The following is a 17,098-nucleotide window of genomic DNA, read 5'->3' as shown; positions in this document are numbered from 1 at the left end:
ATTCGGATCGATTCGAAGAAAAATTTGTAGAAACGATTTGAATCGACTCCACGTTGAAATATGTTTGAAATTCATTACAATGTCTCAAAAAATAATCAGTCTAAGATTATATTTACAATCCATGGTCAGATGGATCTACCAAACAAATGGATAGATTTTTACTTATAAATTTGAAATCATATACATATATATATATATATATATATATATATGTATGTATGTATATATATATATGTATATTGAAAGGCCAAGAGTGGCACCAACTTGATCAAAGTGTGGTGGATAATAAGAGTGGCTCACGCGTTAAATTTGATTTCTTTTTTTGAGAAAGACTAGTCACAAAAGTGTAAGTCATATCGTGAAGTGGGCGAGGCGATGAATCTGAAACATTAAAATACTAAAAAAAAAAAAAACACACACACACACACCGAAAACGATTTTTCAGTAGTTTAAGAATCTTTTAAAAGAAATGATTTCAATGTAATCAACAATATAGCGTCGAGGAAATGAGTGTTTGAAATCAAAATATTTAAAAAAAATAGAATTAAAATATGCTTGTAAGTTAGATCGGTAAATCAGGCCTTTGATTTCCATAATAGATTTTTTAGCAGACATGATGTCGTTGAATTATTTTACCATTTCCCTGTGCATTACACAAATATTCTTTTTTAGTACAATTCAGTTTATCACGATTCTCTTTGTTTTCTCCTTAAATATGTCTGTTTTTGCGAGGGGTTCTTAAATTGTGCTCCACAGTTATCTTTGAAGCAATCTTACTCCACTTATGGTGATTCTTAAATTAAAGTGACCAGTACTACTTTGTGAAGATGTCTAGATATTGTCAATTCAACAATTCTAAATCAAGGAATAGAGATGAATATGGTCCAATGCTTTTTTAAAGAAATCGCGTCACAATCGTTGCTTTGTTTTCCCCTCGGAAAGCGTGTATCCTTTACACGTATTATAACATATTTTTTTATATAAAACAAATGGAAAAAATACATATCACTTGATGAGCATGACAATCTACAGCATTTTCAGAGGGGAGATGTGATCTTGATTCTTACTGACGCTCATTATCAAGGACTGATGCAGCTGAGCTACCAAAAACTTTCAACTTTTTCTCCACTGGCATGTTGGAATCTCAGATTTTATGCAAAGTATCCGCTTAACACAAGTAAACTATCCAAGCACAATGACGCCTGCCCCACAGATGACCACCATGCATTTTGGTTCCCAGCCAGTCGGTGCCAAAAACACTGTTCATCGGCTCTCAGATCAGGACTTTGCCAAGGAATAGGAGTATCAAAATTAATATTGAGAACTCGAGTAAGAGCTTTGGTCTGGTGTCATGTTGAAGCCACCACTGCCACCTGTAAGTTCAACCAGTATATAGGCGCTGGTAAAGCCTGCTAAACATTACCAAATTTTCACCAAATTAAGAATGGTGACTTAAAGCATACAAATCCAGGCGCCAAAAAAATCTACCCAAAGAAAGTGATGTAAACATCGTTTACTTTCTCGATAGAAGTTTTTTTATTATTATAATCAATCATATAAAATCTAACTAAACAATTAAGATGCCATTTGGTTCGTAAGATAACATGACGAAGGATATATAATATAAAAATGATAAATCAATATATGTGGATAACATAATGATATATAACTCTAATCATTGGTAGAAACTTGAGTAACCGTTGGATGAAACACTCATATGTAAAAATTTGATATTTTATTATTCCTACCAAACGATGTTTTAGGATACAAAGAAGCTATGGCGAGTTAATGAGAATACACGAAACAGAAATTTGAACCTAAAAATGCGAGTTCAGCATATAATTTTAGTAGGGGATGGTGCAAATGCTGAAGCAAGATGATGTAAAACATACAAGTCAGATTGACTAGAAGTGCTTTCATAATTGCAACCACCGTCAAGCAGGCCTAAATGATTCAGTAGAAAACCTGTGGAATATTAGCCTAGTTCTTCGAATAAATCGGGCCAAAAAGAAAATTAAAACCAAGCTTTGAAAATGGACTGAATTCAAATCTTTTCAGGAATGAGATCGTTCAAGCACACAAAAGTAAAAAAAGAAAAATACAAATTCATAAACACCACAACATAGAAAATAGTAAAGCACAATCATACCATATAAAATTTTTGGTAACATGCAGACATTGCAGTAATTTAATCTTTCAAATACTAAGTTATCGCAAGCAAAGAAATTGCAATGACCATGGAAAGCTCAAAATTCTTTTACTTTGTGTTTGGCTTGATGGATATAGATACAGTGAAAATTTTGATTCATGGATTTAAAATGCTTCACTTAGGGGGAACTTAAAATCCATTAGAACGGACTAGACACATACCTCAAATGGTAGTGAATATCTAAACGAGTGCATATCATTTAAATAATGATGAAATACAAAATCAATCAATAAAAACACACCTTAAATGTGTAACAAAAAATGAATACCATCAGAAAAGGAAACTACACTTTCTTTTCCTGCCACCTCAAAGTTTGACATATCGTGAGGACCATAATGGATGGCAATTAAATTCCATATGTAAGAGCAAGATCCTTTACAAAGAAATCCAAAAAGCTCGTGGTGAGGTATTTGTCACATTTTTACAAATTTATTTTCAATTTCTGCCAAAGACATGCCTAGGCTAAGATAGTACATAGTTTGATTAGTTAGAGATCAATCTCACCAATTAAAGCTCAAACACTAACAAGATTTTATAATTGAAGAGGATAATTAGGCCAAGTTTAATGAAATTAACCATATGATTAGTTAAAGGATGGTCAGTGTTACCTGTCATAGCTTCATCCAATTACTTCTAGTTCGGGCAAGTATATATATATATATATATCTGTGTGTGTGTGTGTGTGTGTGTGTGTGTGTGTGTGTGTGTGTGTGGTATACACATGCAGATAGAAACTCACCAACTGCCTTCAGCAGATGTGTCATTCCCGTCACGTATTTCCTCCTCAAATTCTTCAAGTATAGCACGCTGCCTTTCACTTACGGTTCTGAAGAGAAGACAAAATAAACACAAATTAAGATTCCGACTGAAAGAATAATCAATTGACATTGCAAAAACGATGACAAAATTTAATCTATATCATGTAAGAATTACACAAGTAGAGAATGAAAAATTAAATTTTGGGATGAATTAGCGGGGTTGAGGGTAATATAGACTTAATAGATTCTTGTTTTTAAGGGGTTGGTTGGATATTTTTCCTTTTTCCGGACAAACAGTTATACCCAAAATTACATCAAATCATTTTACGTTAATTCAGGACACTTCGAAGGCAAAGTGGGGTCCGACTCTTTTCAGATTGGAGAATGTATGGCTAAATCATAAGAATTTTAAATCAACATTCTCATCGTGTGGAATAAAATGGGGAAGCTTAAAGTAATAAAAAGTGATCTTATAAAATGGAACGAAGAGGTCTTTAGGAATTTAGGAGTGAGATGTGCCAAGCTAGAAAATAAGATTCGACGGTTGGATGAGCAAGAGAGCGAGGACCGGGGGTCAAATGAGATAACTAATGAGAAAAGGGTAGCCAAAAGCGCCTTGGAAGAGTTTTCGTTCAAAAAGAGCTAGTTGGATAATCAAAAGGCAAAAGTGAAATGGTTGAGGGAAGGGGATCAAAACACATTTTTTTCATTTGCTACTGAATCAACGTAGAAACATGTCAACTATCAAAAAATTGGAGCGGGCTGATGGGTCGGTAACATTATATGGTGAGCAATTTGAGTCTCTCCTAGTAGATTTTTTTTGAAAACTATATAGTAAGTCTGATGGAGGGGTTGGAGTATAGAAGAAGTGGAATGGAGCAATATTGATAGTGAGTCCTGGATCAGAATTGGAGAGACATTTTACAAAGGAACATATAAAGAGCAGTGTTTGAAAGTGATGGTTCAAAGGCTCCGGGTCCAAATGGTTTTACTATTGCATTTTACCAGGAGTGTTGGGATATTTTAAAATGAGATATGCTTCATGATGATAGTGGACCACTAGTCCACTGATGTACTCTTCCTTATGTTATTATTAATAAAATATCGTTTCTTATAAAAAAAAAAAAGATATGCTGAAAGTTTTTAATGAATTTTTTGAAAGGGTTGCTATCAATGGTATCATCTATGAAACATATATATGTTTCATTCCTAAGAAACAAGATTCTGTTAAGTTAAGAGATTCTCGGCCTATCAGTTTGACAACAAGCTGTAGAAGATTATTGCTGAACTCTTGTTTTTAAGATTGAAAAAAGTTATACCCATCACAATAACAAAAACTCAAAGTGCTTTTATCGAAGGTTGACAGATTCTAGATTGTTGTCTCATAGCTAACAAGTTGGTGAAAGAGTGAAGAATAAAATAAAAAAGGTGGGTCTTTAAAGTCGATTTCGAGAAGGATTACGACAATGTGGATTGGATGTTTTTGGATTTTGTCTTACACAAAAAGGATTTGGTGAGATATGGAGAAGTTGGATTAAGGGTTGTGTCTCGAATGTGTCTTTCTCAATACTTATTAATGGAAAGCCTAGGGATAAATTTAAGGGTGAGAAAAGTCTTTGGCAAGGTGACCTGCTCTAGAGAGGGTGGAGCTTTCTCACATTTAGTTTGTGGATGATACTTTGTTCTTTGTAAAGAATGTTAACCATTTGCAATTTTTGGTGGAGACTTTGAATTCATTTTGTCATATGTCAAGGCATAAGATCAACTTGGAAAAAAATGCTTTGTTGGGCCAATTGTGAAGAAAAAGTGGAAGAGTTAGCTAGGGAGATTGGATGTGGGAGGGAAAATTGGCCCATTAGATATTTGGGAGTTCCACTAGGCGGAAATCCGTTAAAAATCTCGTTTTGTGAGCCAGTTCTGCCTAAGATGTCGAAGAAATTAGTGAGTTGGAAGAAACCATTTTTGGCTAGAGGTGGTAGATTGACCAAGATCTAAGAAGTGTTGAATGCTTAGCCAATGCACTTCATGTCTCTTTTAGGATTCTACGGGGTATAACAGAGGTCATGGAAAAGATTATGATAGATTTTTTATGGGATGGAGCTGATAGGGATTTACATTGTCACTTGGTCATGTGGGAACAGGTTTGTAAACCGAAGTATAGAAGGGGCCTTGGTATTGGGAACATTTGTATGAGAAAAAGGCACTTCTTAGAAGATGATGGTAGAGATTTTCTCCTGAGAGAGAGTCTGTATAGAAGAAAGTTACAGTGAGCAAATACGGTTTACAGGATAATGGCTGGAATGCGAGCATAGCAAAAAAATGGTATATTCAGAAGCCCGTGAAAGTTTATCTCTAAAATCTACACGGCTTTTCATAAGTCGGTGAGGGCAATTGTTAAAGGTGTAACGTTATCAGGTTTTGGGAAGACAGGTGGTGGAGATTTTTCTTTTACGGATCTTTACTCTTCGTTGTTTCATATATCATCAGTTCATAATAAGTCTATTTCTCATTTCTTTCAGTCATATCATTCTTTCTCTTCGTCCTTTATATATTGGGATTTGCATTTCTGGCAAGACTTGAAAGATAAGGAAGTGAACGAGTTGAGTTTTTGTTAAGAGCCTTAGAGAAGGTCAGGTTGGTTGAGGGGGTTGTAGATACTAGAATTTGGGTTGGCGATCCATCAGGGATTATTTCAGCCAAGTCTGTCTATGAGTCTTTCTTTCCGATCAGTGATTTTACTTCATCTCTCTTTTTCATGTAATATGTTCGATCCTATTTAAGGTTCAAGTTTTCTCGTAAATTGCGGTGCAGGGAAAGTTATCAACTTGTGATAATGCAAAAGAGGCGGCCTACTTATTTTTTTGCCCGAGTTGGTGCATATTGTGTCTGGCAAGAGGTGAAGACATAGGACCATATTTTTATTCATTGCCCTTTCACGGGACGCCTTTGGTTCGGAGCTTTGCAAGAGTTGGGTCTGGTCTAGGTTGTTCCAAGGTCAACGAAGGAGTTATTTGCAGCAGATCTTGGTTGTGGGTATAATTTTTTGGACAGTGGTTGCATTTGCTTGTCAGTTTGAGGAGTAGAAGTATTTTTGACAATATATAAGAGGTGTTTGAACACTGTTGGCAAATATTAAGATTCATTTGGATAAAGAATCACAAGAACTTTCAGACATTCTCGGTTTCAGATTTAGTTAGATATTGGAGTTTTATATGTTTCTAATATGATCCGTGCTTTTGTTGTTTAGTGTACCGAACTTCTTGTCCACTTTTGTAATTATTGTTTTATTATATAATATATTATCGCTTCATATTAAAAAGAAAATTGATGGTTGGATAAAAAAAATTTCTATAAACTCGTAAGAATATGAAATACATGGAATTAGAAGTCAAAAAATTTTTTTAGAGAAACTCCATTGATAAAACCTCTCTCTTGGTGTACAACATAAAAAAGACATTAAAAAAATGAAGTCGATAAAGGGAAAGGGAAATACAAAATGGACGTTGAAAAATTGTAGAGAATTGGAAATGGTTATAAATGCTTAAATCTGTTTTGATAAATTAAAAGCATCAAGAAGCAGTGGTCATTTTAGAGTGATTTGTTGTCTCATAAGATTACTCGTTTCGGCTACAAAGATGCTCAAAATTTATCATTTATACGTCAAGAATGCAAATTACAAAATTTCTCTCACAAATTTTTCAGTTTCTACAAATAAAAATCCACCATGAAGCCAAAAAAACCACTAAAACTGACATCGTGTGGAAAGATATAAAAGGCACCGAGTTTCATTCTCTCTCAGTCCATGTTTGCAGAGATGGAAAATGAGAAGATGCAGGAGCAATGCAGTACGTCAAGAATGCAAATTACAAAATTTCTCTCACAAATTTTTCAGTTTCTACAAATAAAAATCCACCATGAAGCCAAAAAAACCACTAAAACTGACATTGTGTGGAAAGATATAAAAGGCACCGAGTTTCATTCTCTCTCAGTCCATGTTTGCAGAGATGGAAAATGAGAAGATGCAGGAGCAATGCAGTACATCTATTAAGGGTGAAGCCTAATATCATCCAGCCATTTACATCAATGAGTAAATGGGCTCAAATTTGTTGTGCCATAAAAATAGGTGAGTACAACTTTAAAATACAGAACTTAGGAACAATGTCAATATCCCTATCATACATTAATTGTATAACTACAAGTTTACCGACACTCTTTATCAACTAACCCCCACCTCCAGCTTATCCAAAATATCACACACTGATCAGCTTTACTCTTCCCACTTGTCTTCAACAACTCTTCAGCAACCAACTCAAGTGCAGACTATTTACTTTCAATTCTAGCTGCCTTGTAATAAGTCATTGTAACTCAAGACCAGTCTCCTCCTACACACATGCTAGACCATGGTCCAACCATGACTTGACATCAGCCCTGATAACTTTGTGATACACGCAATGGAAGTGCTTTGCTTATGTTCCGTCGAGAAGTTGTAATAAACTCTAAATTATCTCAAAGAAGCATTTGAAAGGAACTTGTGAAGTGAGAATAAGAACCTTAAGGACCAGGTTATACAACCGCCTAGTCACACTTCTTGAACAACCACCAAATCACACTTTATGTGACATAATGCTTTGATTGGGTGCACCGTGCTTTCTTTTCCGATAATTCTTGTTGGGCTTTTGTTAAAATTGATTTAGAAATATAATTTTCATATCAAAATCAAAGATGATCCACAAAGTTATTTCAGATGTCAATATTCATTTGCCTTACGTTCTCACTGAAAGACTGCAATCATTAACATCTTTTTTCCTATAGCTTGATTTCATCTCCCTCAACCCATGCACTTCCATTGTCGTCACCATCACAAAACAGAAACTGTTCAAACCTGTTCCCACTTTTACAGTCAATTCACTAACATTACCATCTACCACCATCATAAGAATAACCAGGCCCAATGATTCAACTCACAATTAATCCAAAAAATCACAGTTTCATCTTAAGTATTTCAAAATTTATTGTCAGCGCAATCTAACAGTACTGACCACCACCATAGGTTCCATTTCCACAATAAACAAGACCCAAAAGCTTATCTTCACAACTGCAAATAACCTCTTGATACGGCATCGATCAATCTCTTCCATGTTGATCAACATGATGCTGACAGGTCATTTTTTTCTCCTTTCAGAGTAGCAATGTAGAAAAAGGTTTACAGTAGACCTACTTCACCCACAAAGTCTTCAATAAACACTTGCCATCCTAGGTATCCGAAAAGACCTTGATTTGTAGATATATGATAAACAGTAACTTCAAACCATACCATCCAAACATGTTGTACGTGAAACAAAAGTTTATACCACCCAATTGTCACATATATATCTACCATTTCCAAAATCCAACCACCAACCTTAAAATACTTGAGGGGAAGTTTCAATGAACGAAAACAAACTATCTTAGTTAGTTTCCACAAGGAAAACTTAGAAGTTTCTTTAAGATGCACTCAATTTTAAAACAGGATATAAAAATTGGAAGTAAAATAATAACATTTTGATCTAGATCATCCTCTAAGGTATTTCTATGTAGGCAAAATAGGCATAATTAGAAAGAGAAGAAAACTTACAATGGAAAATTTATGCAGAAGCGCACGTACTGATCACCATGGTCTATCAGAAAACCACTCCTTGGCAGCCCTTCAGTACATATTGCCCACAACTAAATTCAATTAGTATCTAATGCACATAACTAAACTGATAAACATATGTCTGGGAAGGTTGGTTTTGAGGCAGGCCAATTTAGGACAAAAACAATTCATACCTTTGCCTCTTAGCACAACTAGGTGTCCATGTTGAACCCCCTTGGGTATCTACAAGGAGCACAAACACGTTGAAGACAAGCAAGGTGAAGAAATATTTTCATCTACTGTACAAAATTTCATCCCTTCTAAATATAAGATGCCAAAAAAAAAATCTGCATAGATGGGAAGAAGAGATGCATGAACAACAAATCTATTGAATGAATTAAACAAGAACTTAGTTCCCACGATTGAGTCCAAGATTATCAATCAACTCTTTTAAGAACTTGTAACTGATATCGCAGAACTATTCAATGTGCTATCATCACAACTCTTCTAATATTCAAGTCAAATATAACACCGTAGGAAATCATATGATGTTTTCTCCATAAGTCAATAATGACATATTCATTTTCTTCTACTCTTTCAATCTTTGCATTACTGAATAATAAATATCTACAGGCAGCAGAATAATATCACAGTAGTTCTACAAATATCTATATTTGTAAGCAATTGAAGAATAGAATTATCTACAAAAATATTGTTGTGCAGCTGGCATACAAAAGATGTTTCCTCGTGACCCTATTTACCATCTGAAGAATAAAATGTGATCGAAAGATGCACGCATACCCGCATACAATGGACAAAGCAAAAAAAGAAAGACTTTGATCTTGAAAACCTTAAAGTTCATATGGTGAACGAAGGAGTATTTAAAATGAATGCATTTCATTTTAGTAAGACGATTTTACCACCATTCTCATAAAAAAATTTCAAGATCATATAACTAGGATTTAGGAAAAGCTAGGAACAACAAACTTGCATGACAACTAATGAATAAGAAATAGAAGTAAACAGACAGTCATTGAGAAATGCCAGAAAACAAACATTAGAAATGACAACAAAAGAATAAGAGAAAACAAAAAATCAAATTGTTGCTTATTGATAAGGATAGTTAAGGGTGGAATCCATACTCGTAGCTGAAGATTCCCAGACAGTGTAGGAACTTCAACCTTACCACCCAGAATGGCCTGTTAGAAGAACCCAAATTGACAATTAAATCAAGCGATGTGTATGTCTTCCTCGCATTTATGAAAATGAACAAGAAAAAATCATGCCAAATATCTTATCTGTAATATGAAATGAACAACAAAAATTGTTAATAGTTATGGCACCAAATAAACAGTATAGAGAGCGTATGAGTAGTTATTAACAACAAAACTTTTTAAAAAATTATAATAAAAATAAGAAGATTTTTTAATGGAGTGGGAACTAGAATCTTTACCATGTCCTCTACAGCGAGGACATTGCTTGTAGAAGGAACAACTTATTCAATTATCACATCACAAGTTAAAAATTGGAAGCATAAGTTGAAAATAACTCCAATCACAAGAATATATATCTCGCCGGACAATATAAACTGGTGCAATACTGCACAACTGAACAACAAAGGTTTACGAAAAGCAATCAAGCATCCTCCATGTTTATGACTATTTTGCGTTAAGTAACAAGTAAAACAAGTCTAAATAGCAATCAACAAAAGCAAAATAAAGAAATGTAAAGCAGCTGATAAGCTGAAATAATTATAGTCCACGGTGAACAGTAAGAATACAAATTTGTCTCTCTGTTAGAATGGGCACACAACATTTCAAATCAAATATCAAAGAGAAATTGATTTATGACGTGGCTTGTTTGGGACAACTAAAACAAATAGGCAAACTCCAATAAATGTAACAGTGAGTATTTTACCAATCACAGATCATGATACAGCTCAAGCAAACCTGATAACTTGCGACCGGTTCTCGTGAGAGATTGGTCATTTGAAAATGATGTATACAACCTATTTTTAGATGTATTTGGAGCTTATGGGCCTAGTAAATTGTAATTGCTTAATATGAAATTAGTTTTTTACAAGTCACAAATCCTTTTAAATTTATTAAAAAGTCAACTCCATGTCCAAACAGAACATTTAGAAAAAAATAAAAATAAAATTGCCGGCCAAGTATGAATGCTTTATAATTGCTACTAAATGCACATCCAAAACATTGCATTCATAAGAAAAATTGTAAATAAAAAACTTATAACAAAGAATGTGTACATTTTAGGAACTCAAAACTGATACCAAAACAATAGATGTATCTTCTAAATGTCATATCCAAAAATAGAAGAAAGAAGATTTTAAAGCGAAAGCATGGTTCTCACTTGTGTAAAGTTGATACGATTATTCACATATATATCAGCCCCTTGTCTAGAGAAAATAGGATCATCTGCGACCTGGATACATGCACGGCCAAACTTCAATACCATGGAACAATCAAGAATAGTCAAATTGTCACGAGTGCAAACAGGAGCAAGAATACAGGTGACAAAAGTTGATGGATGCGAATGGAGTGTGTCATTATTAACTATAAACTTTTGGAAGAGAGATTTACCTCAAAGGTCATTCATATATATAAATTAGACACCTTGAAACCCTTTTTTTTTACCAAAATTATAATAATGAAAGAGATGTGAAGATGTAAAACACCAGTAATCTGTCAGCAAATAATGGACACATGAAAACAAGAAGAAGCTGGAAAAAATGATATGCCTTGAGTTTTATAAACAGGTTGCTTGGAGATCTTCCCCATCTACCAGCGTTACCAGCTTTGGGGACATGAACGGTATCCCCAGAATCCACACCTAATCAATTGAATAACAAAAAGACTGCAGTTATTGAAAACTGATTACAGAACCACAAGGAGATAGAGTAAGGTTACGGAAAAGAAAAATAATCCAGAACATTTACACACAAATAGCTGAGTTAGCTTCAGAACAAGTTTCGCATAAACTCATCGAAAGAGTTTTCTAATGTAAGCGGATTGAAATATACATTCATGTAATAACCAGATTGATTAAGGAACTATAGCAATATTTTGGATCTCAGAAGCTATTATGGAAGGAACAGCGTAATAAACCTATACACTGTAAGGCTTATAAAGCAAATGGCCTTAGTGCAATGACTGAAAGTGGATATTTGTCCAGTCAACTGTTTATGACAGAAGTCTTTAACTTGGGAAGCTATGATTTTCCATGGAATTGATTTGAGGTAGAAAAGGAGCTATTCTCATAGTCCTAAAATCAATGTTTCAGGAGACAAGGGTAAATGCACTCAGTTTGTGGATACGTTACTTTAGCTATTTCATTCCTGTGACAACCTCAGCTCAAAGATTCATTCATAGATGTCTGTTAGGATATTCAATTCTAGTTAATAGTTTCACCAAGATAGTATCAAGAGTTGTTCCAAAGCACATTTATATTCGGGTTCCTTGCAGGACAGTAGATTATTCTACAGAGTAGTCAGGCTCGAAGTACCAGCATCTTAAATTTCTGGCCATGACGGTATTCCAACTATTCTCAATTTGATAACCACAACCCCCACTCCCCCCTCAAAAAAAAAAAAGCAAGGTATAACGCATACAAACTTGAGGGAAACAATTCAAGACCAACCTGCTGGTATTGTTACTTTAACATCCTTGACTCCTTCACACACACCTGATCCTTCGCACAACAAGCAGCATTCCTAAACATGCTGTACTAGTATTAGCCAATCAAATATCATTTCTTGGTATACATGAAAAAAATATAAATTGACCTTAATGATTCGCCCAAATCCTTTACAGGTACAGCATGTAGTAGCAAATGGTGGTATTGTTATCTGATAACACTTGCAAAGTAAGAACAACAGCTATGGCAACAAATTATAAAATTTCAAGTACATAGGGTTAAACAATATACAAAATAGACATCAATGCGAAAATGTGTCACAGGTTTGTGCTTTCTTTCCAAATGTTAATCAAAGATTACTTACTCTCCCAGAGCCTTGGCAGGTTGGACACCGTCTAGGCTCAGCATTCAAAGGGTGCCCTTGCCCATCTGCGTGAAAAGAAATACCAAAGGAAAATACTCTCAATCCAAAAGTAAATGGGATATGTAAATTCCAATGCTCACTCAAATATTACTCTAGGATCACGTCATATGTATTCAGCTAAACCAGGTCTACTTTTTTTTTATCGGAAATATTTAATAATGAATGATGATGACCACATAAGAATGACAAATGCCGATACTCTATCGATGAGTGTTTTAATCAAATTCTTCCATGACAAAAGGATGTCCACTTGGTGCTACAGACTAGTCAACCTGACTCATAATGCAAAGCAACTTGGCTAATTTTAAAATAATTTAGTAATACCAAAAAATTAATGTTAATATTAGACAAGATTGTTAAGACATTATTAAATTTAGTCCAAAGATTAAGAATTTGATTTCATACAAGACCAATACAATAAAAGATTCAAGGATGGAACATAGTTGTCGATAGCCCTCGTAGCCCTCGCTATAGCGAATAACGTGGCGAAGCGACACCACATCGCTATGGACCGCTACGCGCCATGGACTTTGCAATAGCGCTCGCTATCCTCGCTATTGGCACTATAGCGACAATCGCAATAGCTGAAATAGCGACGCTATTGCAAAACGAAGCTACGTGCTTATTTTTTTCTATCTTTTTTTCTAATTTTGGCTTTTTTGGCATGTACTTACTTAGGTTTTTGCTGAAAATTATATTTTTCTGCATTTCTTGTTTTATTTTTGTGTCTTATATGATATTTCAATGAAAAAACTTGAAATAATTTCAGGTTTTAGTATTTTACAATTAAAGTTGATGGAATATTATGCTGGAAATTAAGATTTTTGAATTGATGTTACTATATGTTATATATCATAAATTTATATACTTATGTCGCTTTACTTTTAAATAACCCTCGCTACACTATTCGCTATGCGCTATAGCCACGGGCAACCTTTGCGCTACGGGGCGCTATGCGCGATTGACAACTATGGGATGGAAATATGTTGTATGCTATGCATACTACAACCTCCTGTTAACAGGTAGAATCTGTAAATTTTGGTTTGTGGGTGAATTTATTGTGAAAGGAATTCTCAAAATGCAAATCATAGAAATGGAACTTGCGTAGAATTTATTATAAGAACACCAAACTATGAACCATGAGAATTTTCGGCAAATAACTCAAATAGTTTCATTGTGCATAAAAATATCCATGATGTATATATGAACAACAAAAAAAATTGGGTCCATCATTTCTGCTCCTACTCACCACAAGAATCACATGGCACATCTGCATCGAATGACAAGTGCTTTGTGCATCCTTCAGCAGCTTCAGAAAATGTAAGTAAAAGTTCCACCTATGTCCAAAAGAAAATCATGTTGAAACTCCAATTAGCTAAACTACTAACCTAAGTCTCATTTGGTGCCAATGATGACAGCAATAAAGATTCTTTACCTCAATATCAGCAGCTGGATTTTCAGTTTCATTTTCGAAAATCTGTAAAATGCCAAAAACTCGTTTAAAAAATATTGTCGATATCTACAAAAAAAAATTAAGGTAGATGTGCATACCAGCAGGACCAAATTACCTCAGCAAAAATTTTTTGAAATGAATCAGAGAAGCGAGTGTTGTGATCATATTTAAAGTGGCTCCCATCCCAGTTGGTATATTCTGCATTTTTTTTACTTCTTGAACTCTTCCTCATCTGTGGCAAAAACTAATAGATTAATTTCCATAGGTTAATCTCAAGGATCACCTGCCACCTTTAAAGCAAGGGTGAAAAAACAGAAGAAGAATGATCTAGCTTACAAGGAAAAGAAGAAATGTTACCCCATCATATTGTGCTTTTTTTTCAGGATTTCGCAAAGTCTGGAATTACCTTCCACAATAAAAAATGTCCATAAAAATTGTTTCGATAGACAATCACTGTAAAGAACTGAATGACCTACGGATGAGTTAGACCCACATACCTCATATGCATCTCTAATCTCTTGAAATTTTCTCTTTGCTGAAGGGGTATTCTTACTTGCATCGGGATGGTATTTCTTAGCAAGCTCCAGGACAATTACATATGTAGAAAGTGTGGTCAATTGATAGTTTAAAGAATCCCATTGTAAGCCATGGGATATGTTAAACAATTATATAGAAACTCTGATACCAAACCATAGCATAACGGTTAAGCTCATCGAAACCAGAATCATATGAAACAAACAAGACAGAAAGTACCATGGTTAAAAAAAACAGTACTTACTACGTGAAAAGCCTTCTTTATCTCATCGGGATTCGCATCATCAGAAATTCCAAGAATCGTATAGGGATCACGTTCAACTGATTGACAAGCACCTTTTAAATGAAAAATATCATGAACAGAACAACTAACCCAAGATGCAGTGACTAGCAGTTAAAATACTAAACTAAAAAAGTATCTCTTGAAATTAAGTAAGACCTGTTGCATGAATAAATCTCTTCAAAGATGGAAGTCTAAAAGTTGCATAATCAGCAGGTTTTCCCGCAGAACCACTCCAATTTCTATCTCCTGAATATTGTAAACAATTCATATTCAACTATTCAACCCATCAAAAAACTTATAACACTAAAATGTATAATCCTTCTTACCCGCAGAGTGGATCAACCCCCGTTGAAATTGAGAAACATTACCCACTAAAACTCGCGATGACTCTACAGACAGTTTCCATCGAAACTGGACAGATGCATATGAATTAATAGCAAAGTAAAGACGAAATTATGAAGCAAATTTAAATTCGAAATATTACCAAAAAAATTTGCAGCAACGATTTCGGGGAAGAAGAAAACCTCATTAGAATTTCGTTTCAACGGAACGATCAATTTTCGATACAAATTCGTCCTTCGCAAATCATTCTGCTTACAATATAGTTTATTTATTTATTTATTTATTATTAGTGCTTTTTTTTATAAGCTGGGATTTAATTTTATCTATTCGGTCGAGTTAGATTTTTCTTATTTAATATTTTCTCGAGCAAGCCATGTAATCGAATAATATTTTTATATGAATCAAACAAATTTAGGAGATACTGAGATATCGGATCGAGGTGTGAAAATAGATATTTGACCTATTTATACATCATGGAGAGATTTGTACGTTATTACGTTAATTCAGAAGTTTATCTCGTATACATCAAATGATAACGGATGCGAGTTACATTATCATAAAAAAATAACAATCATAATAAAATTTACAGACAAATCAACCATTACTTTTTATTTTGCAAAATATATTGTATATATCAAGTACATAATATTTTCTTAGATCATTATGGTTGTAGTTCAAAAAGATGAATCAATGTTATGTTAATATGATTATAATAATAATTATTGTTGATGTCATAATTATTTTTATTACATTTTTCACTGTTCAATTGTAATTAAAATATTTTTTGAAGAGAAATCTAATTATAGACTTGCAACTCATGTTTTTTTATTTTGATTTGACTTTCAGAATTTAAAAAAATATATATTTGGGGAGGAAAATGTACATAAGACCTATAGCTCGATATCGTCATATTCTTTATTTATTTTTATTTTTATGTGTTATGCATGCATAAAATTATTATTTTGGTTTTTTATAAAGTTTTTATAAAATTTAAGTAATATTTGCAAATACTTTGAAAATACAAATTTTGTAAGTTTGTATTAATCTATTATCATGGAAATTTGTAAAAGAAAAATCCATAATAATTTTTTAAATAATTTGTAAATATTTTCTTAATATCATATAAACAATAAAATGTTTTTTTTTCACTGATTTACAGTGACATTAGATATTGCTGAAATAACATCATAAATACTAGATGATTGTCGACATAGTCAGCTCTTCAATAAAGAAAGGACTAAGAAAATAAAAGAAACCAGGTTTATTGCATTAAAATCTATTTTTAATTATTTATTAGATTAAATTCCAATTCCCCATTTCTAAGCATATTCATTGGATAAAAGATATTAGTACTATGTTTTGACAAGTTTTTTAAAAATATTTTTATTATTTTATAAGTTTTAAAATTTTAAACATATATTTGGAAAAAAAATTGATTTTTTTATGAAAATGTTATTTAAAAATTGTTTTCAAAGTATAATTTTTAAGGAATAACTGATTGATATTTTTTTTATGTTTTTAAAATAAAACAAAATGTGGGTCAACGAGTAATAAATTAAAAATTATAATTAAAAAGTTTTTATAGAATGATTGTATAAACACCTTCTTAATTGTTTTTAGTTATAAAAAAACATTTTTATAAAATAGTTATTCAAATATATATAAAACTTTTACAGGACCGAGTAATAGATGTTTTACTAAAAATTATAGCTGATGGTAGTAATGTAACTCAAATATTTTAAACAGTATAGCATTTCAAAGTTCACATTTTAATTGTTCTACCCAACATGAACAATTATTGCACACAACATCTCCCTCCCAATAATT

The 17,098-nt window shown here is 33.3% G+C and overlaps 1 protein-coding gene across 3 annotated transcripts; it reads right to left on the bottom strand.

Moving 5' to 3' along the window:
- Positions 1 to 868: 868 nt before the first annotated feature.
- Positions 869 to 15,545, bottom strand: LOC142551477 (chaperone protein dnaJ 1, mitochondrial). Of its 3 annotated transcripts, none has more exons than XM_075660741.1 (19): positions 15,414 to 15,545; positions 15,256 to 15,340; positions 15,086 to 15,175; positions 14,891 to 14,982; positions 14,610 to 14,693; positions 14,470 to 14,508; positions 14,228 to 14,344; positions 14,095 to 14,136; positions 13,909 to 13,996; positions 12,600 to 12,664; positions 12,384 to 12,446; positions 12,239 to 12,311; positions 11,340 to 11,431; positions 10,952 to 11,023; positions 9,724 to 9,780; positions 8,776 to 8,824; positions 8,582 to 8,651; positions 2,949 to 3,035; positions 869 to 1,412 (listed from the first exon to the last, which is right to left on the bottom strand). In XM_075660741.1, exons 1-19 carry the CDS (start codon positions 15,456 to 15,458, stop codon positions 1,382 to 1,384), a joined length of 1,341 nt encoding a protein of 446 aa, XP_075516856.1. In that variant the 5' UTR covers positions 15,459 to 15,545; the 3' UTR covers positions 869 to 1,381. The 3 variants fall into 3 exon arrangements, with proteins under 3 accessions (XP_075516856.1, XP_075516857.1, XP_075516855.1); XM_075660742.1 differs by having other exon boundaries at positions 869 to 1,409; XM_075660740.1 differs by having other exon boundaries at positions 869 to 1,373.
- Positions 15,546 to 17,098: the final 1,553 nt, after the last annotated feature.

This window comes from Primulina tabacum, chromosome 7 (assembly GCF_025594145.1).
Source record: "Primulina tabacum isolate GXHZ01 chromosome 7, ASM2559414v2, whole genome shotgun sequence".
NCBI classification, from domain to species: domain Eukaryota; kingdom Viridiplantae; phylum Streptophyta; class Magnoliopsida; order Lamiales; family Gesneriaceae; genus Primulina; species Primulina tabacum.
Note: the sequence above shows the minus strand (reverse complement) of the source record. Positions and strands in the feature narration are given on the sequence as shown.